Source organism: Brienomyrus brachyistius, unplaced genomic scaffold, assembly GCF_023856365.1.
Source record: "Brienomyrus brachyistius isolate T26 unplaced genomic scaffold, BBRACH_0.4 scaffold152, whole genome shotgun sequence".
NCBI lineage: Eukaryota > Metazoa > Chordata > Actinopteri > Osteoglossiformes > Mormyridae > Brienomyrus > Brienomyrus brachyistius.
The window spans coordinates 258547-271478 of NW_026042427.1; the positions used below are offsets into that span (position 1 = coordinate 258547).

The 12932-nt window shown below is 42.8% G+C and overlaps 1 protein-coding gene across 5 annotated transcripts in view; it reads right to left on the minus strand.

Moving 5' to 3' along the window:
* agbl4 (AGBL carboxypeptidase 4) overlaps window positions 1-12932 on the minus strand; it is a 298733-nt gene that overhangs the window by 257608 nt on the left and 28193 nt on the right. For all 5 annotated transcript variants that reach the window (XR_007388912.1, XR_007388913.1, XR_007388911.1 and 2 more), the window contains exon 3: window positions 1105-1229. Coding sequence is in view for 2 of the 5 variants with exons in the window: in XM_049005141.1 (XP_048861098.1) it covers window positions 1105-1229 (125 nt within the window). In the remaining 3 variants the exon portion in view is untranslated. The remainder of the gene's footprint in view (window positions 1-1104; window positions 1230-12932) is intronic.

Genomic DNA, 12932 nt, shown 5'->3' on the forward strand with positions numbered 1-12932 from the left:
CATAAAAGACATGGTGGCTGTTTATATTCTGTTATTCTTTGCAGTACAGGTAGCTCCCACTATCCAAAAGTAGGGCGTTCCTATGAAACCTTTCATAAGCCGAAATGGCATAAAAGCGAAGAAGCCATTACCGTTAATTCATAGGGGAAAAAATTCGAGCAGTCCCAGATCGGAAAAAGATAACCTACCAAATTATACCAAATAAATATATAAAACATAGAATAACACAAACATAAAAGAAGGAATGGTGCGATAAATACACATCCAATAGAAAAACTGGAACAGGTGTGAAAAGAAAAATTATGTATCAGTATAGTTTCACTTACCAGAATCGATACGGTCATGTGTCGCTTAATGACAAGAATACCTTCTCAGAAATGCGTCATTGGGTGATTTGGCCTTTTTGAGAACATCATAGAGTGTAGTGACACAAACCTAGATGGTATAGCCTACTATACACCTAGGATATATGGCAATAGCCTAAATAATGCTAAAAATACAGTAAATGCATAAAGCAGTAATATAGTTCTTTATTATCATTGTACTGTATGTACATTGTACAGTACATTGTAAACAACCCTCGCTGCTACCATGGTCCTGGAGGAACGTTATCTCATTTCACTATATACTGTGTGTATGGTTGAAATGACAATAAAACCAACTTGACTTGACTTGACTTGAATTGCATGTGCTATACTGTTATATGACTGGCAGTGCGGCAAACATCACCACAAACACATAGGTTGTACTATTAGGTTAGATGGGCTTTGCCAATACTAGGCAATAGGAAACTTTCCGCTCCATTATAAAATGAATGGAGTTTCGTCATATGTGGGGTCTGACCGAACGTCGTTTGGTTCTCATAAGTCAAGTATTTTACCATGTTAGTGAGCGTTTTCTTTCTGTGAATGACCTTCCACACGTGAACGTAAACTGGGCCCCTGAGCTAGGCCCTTAACTCCAAGTGCTCCTGGGACTGACTGGCCGTGCGTTCACAATGACCTTGCTTTGGATAAAAGAGTCTGCGAAATAACTAATTGTTAGCGGTAACAGCCACTACTGTCACCATTTTTAAGGGTGTTCGGCCTTTGTACTCAAACTCACCTGAGTCTCGCGAACATTCTCCACTGTGAAGTTGAACCAGACCCTGAAGCGTGGGTTGCAAGTGTCTGGCCTGATGAACAGGTCAAACTCAAATTCGCTGATGTAATCCACGCGGCCAAGATTACCTGTGGGGGGAGAAGGCACACTGTGAGGGGTGCATTTAACGATGATTAACACGAACCCAGCAGAGTGGAAGGGATCTCTAGCCTCACTGATAGCATTGGCTGTTTACTGACATAAGCCAACAATGCCAAGGAACCTAATTAACCACTGGCTAGCATTTAAATGAAGTTGGTAGGCTTTCCAGTTTTATGCCAGAAGTTCCATTTTGAGTTCTTCAAAAATCGACATTCAGTGAACACTGTTAGCGGTGATTTAAAACGCTTCTGAATAACATATTTGGGATAGTTATTCTTTATCTAAAATTTCACTAGATAGCTAAAAAGGTTGTGCTTTTCATTTCTATATCTATGCCTATGTTCATAAAATTAACAAATGAGGAGTCAACGTCTTTGTCATAGAACTTTTCTGTTGTTCCAGCTCAATGACAAAAAAGCAAAATTAATTCTGCTACGTACAGCATTATGCACACAAGTACAAATATGTGTGCAGCATGTTTAAATTGTGTATTTCTAACGAGTCAAAGCCATCGCTCGTAACAGCAGAGCAATAACACCGCGGTAGTCAGTTTAAATACATATTAGCAAAGGAGATTCCACCACAGACTGGGAGACAATGACAGAGGTAATAGCACTGCAGAGGAAGGGCCTCAAATTAAAGGACGTGTTGATGTGAGCTCTGCTTTTTGTAAACGATCCTCAGATGAGCACAGAGACCGGGAAAAACACACGGCCAAGCGGGGCTGTCCAATCATTTGTCCCTTTTCTCAACAGACATTTTGTTTGCCGTGTCTAACGAGTCGCTTCCAGCACTGCTCCCATTAAAACAGCATCTTAGGACACGGGGATCTGTCAGTTTGCGATCAGCAATGCGATGAGTGTGATGCATCACCCCCATGCCGGACTCCAGTAGACCAGCTGTCAGCTGCACTACTTAGGGCATGTTAGCAGTGCCAGTGAACCCACTAGGCAACACTAGGTAGCCACCTAGGGCACCATCTTCAGAGGGGGCACCAACTTAGCAAGCCGATTTCCCGAGAGGCACATGGCTTTGACTAGTGATGCGTGTTAGCCTGTGATGTTTCTGAATTTGAGCTATGTTTTGGTTTAGTCACTCTGAAACAGGTGCGGAGAAACGGCACCCCCAATTTTGTAGACTACTTAAGAATAATTTACAGCTTAACACTCTAAACTGTATTATATTCAAGAGGAACATTCTGGTAAATCGGCTGCTGTCGTCCGGGATTTTGGAGTACATGGTACTTCTCAGTCTGTTCATCTTGCCAGCTGTCTGCCGCAGCCAGAGCAGATAGTACTGGTAGACAGGCTTCCCCTCATCCAAAAGTCTGAATAAACACAGTGAAATGGAGGAACAGCAGTACACAAACGGGACGGGGGGTTCCCTGGGATGCAAGGGCAATCAGCAAAGCGAGACAATGCGGTCTAGCATACAGAGCCACCACGAAGGGTGTGGGGGTGTAACGGAAACGTGACAGGGGCAGCAAATGCATAAGAAGCTTGTGGAGTCGCTCTGCTCAGCACGGAGGCAGCACGAGTGCTCCTGTGATGACTTGAGTATGACACTGCTTCTCCGGAGCAGCGTGACAGAAGGCCTCGGAAGACAACACAACACTGAAAAACAAACCATTTTTGAAACGCGTTCTTAAAAAAAGCCACCAGAGTGCGGAGCGGAAAACAGATGAAAAAAAAAAATATATGGATAAAACTGTTTAATGTAAACACTGCGGCAGTGACCAGCACTTCTCGGCACCCTGCAACGTTGATGGCCCAGGGGGAAAAGACCCCCCCCACCCCCCAGGGCCCCCCCTTCCCCAGTCAGACCATGTGGTGGGGAAGGAGTGTGGGACCAGCCAGCAGGTGCCAGGTAACACAGAGCTAATTACTGACAGATGGGGTAACGACCACACTGTCAGAGCAGATAGCTCTCCTTATGTCATCAGAAATAGCTAATCCATCGACTTCCCGAATACCCTTTCCTCCGCCAGATTAACTCTAGCGGGACTAACAGTCTGTATGCGCCTGGAGCGCATATCGGTGCAAAAGAAACAATGGCGTTCTAAAAACAAAAACAGGAAGCTTCCATTACAGGCATAGAATAAATAATCCTTTTTATGACTGCTGTTAAGAAAGCTGGCTAATAACAGATGATCTTTCCAAAAGCAGCAAAATATCACTGGTTAGCTCTGTAATCCAAACCATAGCATTTTCAACTTCACACATTTAGATTCCATACGACAGAATGTAAATTATACATTGTTCTCAAATTGTTACTTCCACTGCAACATCAAATAAAAGCCAAAAGCTAGATGGTTTACAAGTCCAAAAGATTTAATATTTAAAAAAAAATGACTGAACATTTTGTAAGGACAAAATATGCAAAACTAGTAAGTGGACAAAATTAGCAAGCACAAAATGTACTAAATCAGTATTGAATTAATTTCTTTTGTTATTAATACATGTTAAGCATTTTAAGAAAATGTAACCTAAGCTATTTCTCCAATAGAGGTTTCCAATTTGAGTTATGAGTGTATAAGTATGGATATTTGCTTTTTTATTTTTTACATATTCATCAATGATCACAACAGCAGTCCAAATGTTCTTTAAATGTCTCAAATTGCTTAATTTAAATGAAAACATTTTTTTTTCATTTGTTTCTATTAAAATCATAATTTAATCATGGTTTAAAAAGGACAAAAAGCTGTCCTGACATATTTTTTGTTCCCTTTTTACGTAAATGCTGCTTTCCTGTGTTTTCCACGACTGGTTCTCTAATCCGAGGCTGAGCTAGCCTAGATCCCAGCACAGGAAGCTGAGGGCCAGGAGCACCCTGGGTAGGCCTCCCAGCCCATCACAGTACACCCTCCCACACCATCGAGAGAGACAAATTCACTTAAAGTGCATGTTCTGCACGGAGGGAGGAAACCGGAAATCCCCCAGGCGAAACGCACATGACCTTGGGAAAGAGACACACACTCCACACACAGCTCGACCAGCACGCTGCCTTATACGGATACAAAGCGTATCGATACATCATCATTAAGAGAATGTTTCCTGAAACAGGAGGAAAATAATGAAGAAGAAAAATAATCTGCATGGAAAAGATCCACACCTTGCCTTACCATATGTGTGTGTGTGTGGTTTCATTATGGATCACATACACAAATGCACCAGAACCCGAGTACTGGGCCTTATTCTGCATATAGGCTTTTAAAACAGGAATTAGTGGAAACAAGCACAGCTGCGAGTAAGACGAACTAAAAATGTGATCCACACCTGTTCCAAGCAGATGTGTTATGTGATCCATCAACTTCAATATCTCTGTGTTTAATGGGCATATTTACAGTAATAGGTTTAACGGCACATAGAATATGAACACACACTGATGAAGCCCTTTAACGATATGCGATGCATGTCGAAAGCTTGAAATGTTCCTCTTTGGTTTGTTGTTAAGAGATGGTTAAACTCATTCCTATACGAGAGAATAATTCTGAAAATTATGGTGCACAAAACATTAGCACCTGTTATTGTTCCAAGAGTAAAACCGTTGACCTAATAATATGCTATTAATCACACGGGGGACTTCAGACATTAATTGTATACGTGCAGCACATATACAACAGATCCACGTTACAGTAAATTTCTTATTGTTTTCTACTGTTCACTGTGTTAAAATATAAAAAAGAGACCCTTGCTGCAGCGGCACATTCACGATATGGAGAGGTGCAGTCACCTGACCATTAAAAGGTAACCGAGCAGCTGGCTGCAATAGCCATTCATGGAGCATCTAACGTGGCTCCTCTAACATCCATGACTGTTAATGGAGGCTTTATCATCACATTTCAGTTTCATTTGGAAAACACTTACGAACAGTTTAGTGAGGTGTGCTTGGTGAAATGTTCCCAAGTCTGTGCTAGCAGATATGTGCACAAGAAGCACCTCCTTCATGCAGAGGGTTTCTACTACCAAGAGTTAAGAATTTACCTAAATTGTGTTTTTTATATTTCTTTACTCTCCAGTAATTTCCTGAAACAATGGATGGCCGTGTGTCGAAATACAGAAAGAGGGAGAATGTTCCTTGGCTTGGGGTTTCAGGGGCGGTGCAGACCCCCGGTGTGCGAGGGCATGAGGTGTGAGAGGCGGAGTGAGCAGCCCCCCTCGCTGGCCCGCAAGGCCCCATGCGCCGGCTCCCCGTGAAAATAATGACTTCCATCGGCTTTTGAGGCATTGTCCTGTGTCTGCATGAGCAGTACCATTTGTCTCCTCTGCCAAGTGCCGCCGTGCCCATATCACAAAGAAATTGCCCTGTCCTCTCCCAGGAATGTCTGTTATGCAACAGTCATGCTCTTGCTGGCCGGCGCGAAACCTCACACATACTACCATTAATTTGTTGATTTATTTATTTATGATGAAATAATGAGACATAATTGCCTACTGTGTATTTTGTGGTGAGTCAACTGCTTAGCTCTTAGTAGTTTAGGCTACATGCCACCTTAATGTGCTTAACATGGCCAAAAGGGGGCAGCAGCCAGGGGGCCAGGAGTGGGAGAACCTGGACAGGAAGCTAGCGCTTCTGAGTGCCAATGACAGTGGAGAGAGGAGGAAGAGGCAAAGAAGAGGAAGAGGATGCAGCCACACAAGGCACCCAGTCGCCAGCCTGACTCCTTAAACTATCAGCTCCTAGTAATAATGGGTAAGAGAAAAAAAAACTTGTAAAATATTCATTTTAGACAAAATTATATAAGAATGTATCAAGCGGAAGGTTCATTTGAGTACAGGACCAGCAGATACAAAATCATTGTGACAGTGCATTCTGTAAATGAAATTAATATGTCTCTCAAAACTTAGGTACCTCTGGCTGCAAAAGAAGTTTAAAAATGTAACTGCAAAGTAGATAATGTGAAAGTAGATGGTAATCTTCTATGCTGTCATGTCCAAAAATAAAAATGATTTGTAAACTTAATAGCATAGCTGACATTTTTGGTGCCTTGTGCTCTGTGTATAGTCTACCAAATTAAATTACATACACGCGGTTTGCAAACAGCTAACTGTAATTCAGCATTCACTGTATTTTTTTAAACATTCATGGTCAATTTTATTAACATCATCCTGTCTGGGGTGTTACCCGTCTTGTGCCCTGTGCTGCCTGGGATAGGTAACCCGCCCCTGCCCCCACCCCCCTCTGGCCCTGACCAGATGGATGGATAGGTGGATCTTTTAAACACAAGAATTCACAATAAACTATCAATAAATAATACTGGAGATTATAAAAGTATAGCAAAGTCAGGGGAGCGTAAAGGCAGAGGAAGAGGGTTTTGGAGGATTTTTAGGACCGTTTCCGCCCCCCGCTGCCCCGACATCCCGTGTCGGCGCAGGGTGCAGTGGGTCATTCTTAAATGCGCATGTTCTATCTAATCCCATTATGGGAGTACAAGCGTGAGCAGTCACAGGGCTCAGGCAGCACAATGGGCAGCCCGAGCGCAGATGGACCCCAGTGTCACACGGCGCTGAGCAGGCCGCCTGTGGGGCTCTGGGCTTCAGCCCACACATCTACACATCTCCCAGCCGCCCGTCTGTCATTATCCGCACTTCACAGGGCATAGGTTTCTCGCAGCTCCTCCTATTTTCTCAAAATGTATTAATCTAAGCTATTCTAAGTATTAATAAACCATACTGCTCTATTTCAAGGCACGTATAGCCAAAAGTTATTACAATAATATAACATTCCTGATTTAAATAATATCACTTCTACATACTGGGGAAGCGACTGGTCCCATCTGTATTGTGTACTCGCATGACAGAAAATGAAATCTGCGAAAAGATTTTCGTAGCAGAATGGGAAATACGGAAGACGTATGGAAATTTTCTTTTGCCTCACCCCAAGTAAAGGATCGATGAATGTGCCTCACTTAATCACACTGCAGGCTGACATTCTGAGCGTGAGCTAAAATAATAAATCGTTTCAATTATTTAATGACTGCCCAGATGGTTGACGTGATATACATTGTCACTGGAGTATGTGTCACTTGCCGATGTTAACAGTAAGTCTTAGCAAGAAAAAAAATACATAAATATTAATACGGGGATAGATGGGCAGCAAGTATTCCTGACAGGAAGTGTTTTGCACTCTGACTAAATCCTTTGAAGGCAGGTTAAAAAAAAAGACAACCGACAAGGGCATCCCTTGGTGTGTCAGGTGCTCCTAAACCCCCAGCCCTGTTACCAACGGCTTTGTAAATTAAAGGGGACTGGGCTGAGTGGGTACCTCCTAAATACATCTGCTCCATTTCATTATTGGAAAACACATCAGCCTCGCCCAGACTGAAAATTCCAGGACAGCTGATAAAGATTCACCTCAAGATGGAATTGATTTAAACCTAAGGAGTGGCGTCTCAGTTAAGACCTTCGGCAAAAGCCTGTCCTTGCAGCTCTCTGGTGTATCGAGGCAAGCTGTCAATGAGGCCCCATCAGCTTCAATGCCATTATTTACAATCCAAGCCAGCATCGCACTGTAACAGTGGCTGTCCCTAAACTGCAAAAGGCACTGATGTACGCCTCACGAACCCAATCAGAGCTAAAAGAATTACGTGTTAAAAGAAGACACAGTTAAAGCCGAAGGGAAGTAGCTTCACGATGTGCCACTAGCTCAAATTCAAGTACTGTCCTGAAGATGGCAGTGAGTGCAAAAATATAAATAAAACGCATCCCCACTTACCATGAAATATAAAAAGAAAAGATAAAGATGGAAAAGAAGGAAGATGGCAAAGCAAAATGAATTTTTATTAATAAACCGTCCTCCCTTCTAGCCTCACGTTTACCTGGCTCCCTTCCCAAAAGAGGAAGTGCTGAAAGACAGATCTCAAGGGTACCAGCATGACACAGTAGGCAACCGCAATCTAGAAAGTTACAAATTACTAAGTTCACATATTTGCAAAGCCCTTCCATTACAGCCTTTTACAAATAAAGCCTTAAGCTACTCTGGCCTTTAGTAGTTGGTTATAGGTCACGGCAAGGCCTTCATAATGTAATTAGCTAAACCCCATCAGCTCTGTCAGCTCGGCAGTGGTACAAAATGTCTGGCTACTTGCAGCCATTTAACAAGACCTTATAAAGGCACCCTGTGTTCTTATCAAACACTTATAGACGAGGTAATGCCCAAGGTAATGCAGTTATATTACTGGTTGGCTTTGTTATCCCTCCCTCCCGTTCTAAAATGAATTTTCAGGCTGGGTAAGCGCAGGTAAGCAAATACCGGAGTGTTCCAATGGCGTGGCGTCCGTTTATAGGGGAACCGCGAGGACAGTGAAGGACAAGACGGAGCAGTGGAATATCAGTGCGGGCGTTTTATTTTAGCTGCCGTCTCCCACCTGCGGTATCACAGATCAGAGCCCTTCCTGCAGAGAGCTTGCAGATGAAAACAGAAGGAGCTGAAAGGGACCTTGGTGGGTCCGGTGCAATGAGAAGGTCAACAGGACTGCTATGGACGCCCGTCATTATCTTGGTAGCATGTTATCGGCCAGCCTGCAGCCCGGCTTATTTACAGTTATTGCTCCCACTGGATCCACACTTCAGCTCTCGGGTCTGATTGCTCTGTAATGAGTTTAGGAACGGAGAGAGTGAAAGGGAGAGAAAGAGAAACAAATAAGCAGAACGATCTAACCAAACTGCTGCCAACGGGCAAGCAGAAAGTAGAGCTCCCAAGAGCTACTGGAATACTTTTTCACTTGGGTTTTGTCGATGAAGAGGAGGACATACTCAGGCGTTCCAACCCTGATGTGTGCAAACAGGCGAGAAGGGTCCAGTCCTGACAGGCCATGCTGAGTGGGGACTCCAAACATAACCGGGCTGGCTGACACAGAAAGGATGAGCCTGCAGGGTCGGACCGGACCGGACCGGGCCAGGCTGGGCCCGCCTCCCCTGGGGAACCTCCCTAGCTGTAGGTTAATCGGGCAGCTCCACATTTCGAGTTGGGCCTCAATTATAAAGAGTAAAGCACATTTGGTCTAAGGACTGAGCCCGTGAAGAAAAGGCCATCTGCAGATGCCGCCACAGAGGCAATGTGGTTTCGTGGAGGAAATCTCTCATTGTGAAACAGCTTTTCAATCTGGGGAATTACACATAGTGCAGCCACTGTCAATGCTCTGCCAGCTATGAAAGGGAAAGAAAAAAAACCTCTTCAGAGAGCTATTCAAAGGCTTGGCATCGCATCATTTTTTAGGAGTCGCTCTGGCAGGCTGTATCCAAACATAGCGCAATTACTTAAGCGCAGTTAAGCAATGGAGCAATAAATATATATAACAAAGTCAAACGGCACCGAGGAAAAAATTGCAATTTTAAAAACACAGAAAGGGCAAATCCTTCTAAACGCGTTCTAATCCTCGTTAAACGTGTTAAATGCTAGAGATGCGGGTACATTGCTCGACGTATCAATTTTCTTAAGCAAAATCTTCTATCGTCGCAGGAAGCAGCGGGCCCAGCAGGGGTGGGGGCGGGGGGGGGGGGGTGTGGGGCGTTTCACACAGATAGGACACTCTTCAAAGGGCAGCCGCCAAGTTTCCCCCTCGTTAGGAGGACGACTGTCCGCTCGGCTACTGAGACACTGAAATGGCGCACGCTCGTTTACAGGCAGCGTTTAGGGAGGGCCAGCTTCGGCAGGCTGTTATGGGCGCTTAGAAAGCCTTTTCAAGCTTTCAGAGGGAAAAGAAGACGCCTGTACATTTCCTGCACTTGGGAGACCACTTAAGTGCGAGCATCTGCCAGCAGAGCTCATGTAAGCTGCATGTATTTAATATCAGTTACTGTAGAAAAAAGTCATTCTAAATTAAAAATGACATGCAGCTGTTTGTTTCCCTGAGTCATTAATCTCTGCCCGGAAATGGTGTTTCTCTAACACACTGGTCGTTTTGTCCCAGTAACCCTGTTTGGTTTTTGAGGGATTCATTGTGCTGCTGCCTCTCGTAGTAAGACCTGACTAATCAATGCAAAACAAAGACAATAAAACATATTACACTGAGAATATACATGCTTCATGTATGAAAACACGTGAAAAGCAGAGAGCAGTCTCTGAAAGACGATTGGCTACCACTTGAGTGTAACTTGATTTATGCTAAACACTAAATAAAAGTTTAACAGTTATTAGGTCAATAGCTAAGACTCTATGGTGTTGGTCTGGAGAAGGGAACAGTTTAAGTTTTGAAGTTACAGAGTGCTATTATCGTACTGTTATAAGTGTATTATATTCTCCATGCATTCAGAATTGAAAGCCATACTATTTTTTGTGCAAGTTGTTGTGTTGACATTAATATGTTGTTGGCTGTTTGTTGATAATTTGTCCATAACATAGTTGGGCTTTATCAAGCAACAGCACATGGTTGATTAATTTTGCATTTTATGCAAATATATGTGTCTATGATATTTTTGACATATTGTTCCTTAGAACTTAATAAATTAAAGCTTTGTACCATAGACATATCCTATATAAAATAATTTAAAAAGACTATTTGTTGAAACTGCTTATTAGAAATTAATCATTTCACAGTCTTTTTTTACATTCATAAAACGCCAGTTGCCACTACAAACAGTAGATTAGCAAGAATGTTTTCAACATTTTCCGTATGATTTGAGACTGTAGGTTATTGGAGTCGATGTCAAATAGCCATTGAGATTCAGACATATCAATATTCAGCATATATGATATGCACATTACGTGGCCAGACATTTACTTAACTTATGACGTATAATATTCTACGATTATTTGGGCAGGATTTGTTAAATCTGTACACACAAACACACACACACAACGATGAGCCAAAACATTATGCCCATCCCACGTGACTTAAACAACACTGACTGTAATGTATTAAGAAAAAATAGTTCTGAGATACATTAAATGGTAAGATTCAATACTCATACTCCATGTTTGGAGTATGTCTGACTGGGTCAGAGCATTGTCGACATGGAAAGGCTCGTGGGGTGCTGACGTTCAGCCATGGTGAGGACCTCTGGAGAGCGGTCTGGGGAGGGAAAATCCATGAACCACTGACAGGGAGTTGGGTGACTAAGACCTGTCAATGTGAGAAGTGAACTGAGGCTATCCTGTGGGGTCTGAACTAACAAAATAGCTACTATGGCACAAATGGTAGATAATGTTGATGATGGTTATGGAAGTAATGTGTCATGACACACAGTGCATGGATCCCTTCTACATAGCTGCAGACTGGACTTGTTGGTCCAATGCATCCCACAGCCATCCACATGATAGAACAAAAACGGCAGTCATGGGCACAAGGACAGTCTTAACAGTATTAATTCTATCTTTAATCAGAGTAACCATGGCAGGACAACTTATTTTGAGTACACCACTAAGTGTAATAGGTTTATAAAAGGTGTTTCAGAATGACATAAAGACTTAATATATTTTTTTAGTTTCACACATATCCGAATTGCACTGAATCTGAAGACAGGAGCTATGAAAATATAATAAACACATAATTATTGTATTAAACAGTTAATTAGTTCCGTTGCATTTTTCTTCATTGCATCGTAACAATGTTCTACAGATACAAAGGAAAAAAAACTCAATTTCTCTCTCAATTTTAATGGTTGACATTATTTAATGTGCCAGTTGTTTAATCAGTATCTGTCAGACAGGCCTCTCAGATATCATGTTCAGCATCAGACTCGAAATGAATGATTGGTCTGGCTCTGGTTAAAAGAGAATATTCCTAAAAAGAAATAAATGTGTAACAGATTGGAATGACAGTTTTGAGAGCCTCATTACTTCTCATTTTCGATATGTTCAAAAAGCTTTAGGGTTATATTATGTTGTTGTATCACTGGTCCAAACACACCACAGGGACTCGCTTAAGCTGGCATATTGACGGGAAGGTTACAGACACGGCCACTTAAAGGTTAGCCAGCAAGGAACCATCAGAGCCTTCATTATCTTGGTATGGATCCATGATAATTCTTGGGCTTTTCCTTACAGCGCGACAGCTGATCGACGCTGGCAAATGTCGCCCATTACCGCCAGGTCTCATTGAGCCAATGCCTTCCTCTGTTATTGCTGAAGGGGCCGGCTGTCTCATGCCAGGCTTCTAGAAGATGATACTACTGCAGCAAAAAAAATACGTGCCCTCTGCTAACATCAACACGAGCATCAGGGATAAAAACAGAACCCCAAACTGCTAATATATGTTGGGCCCATTGCCTTTTTGGATGCTGCCTTCCTTGAAATCAAATGTATTTACTAAATGACAGTTCCATGTAGACGTTCGGCATGGCTGGGTGGCATATCGATTCTGTGGTACCACTGTTCCTTCACACCTCTGTCGGTGGGGGTTTGAATGCTACCTCCTGTGTGTGGAGGTTGCAGGTCACATGAGTGTGTGCCCTCCAATGGACCAGCATAGCGTCTCCAGTGCACCTGAGCCTTGTGCCCTACGCTGCCTGGGATTGGCTCCAGGCCCCTACGAGGCTCTAACCAGGATAAGCGTTTAAAAGTTGAAGGATGGATTTCTCATGCCTCAGTCTGTGGTTTCCTCACATCAAAATGTGACAGGGAAACAAAATATGACATTTCAATAAAGCAATATGGCTGCGGATACATTTCAAGCAAATCAGGAAAAATAAACAAAGGCTGTTTAAATAACACAGACTGGTAAAGCGTTACAAATTCTTGCCATTTTTCCA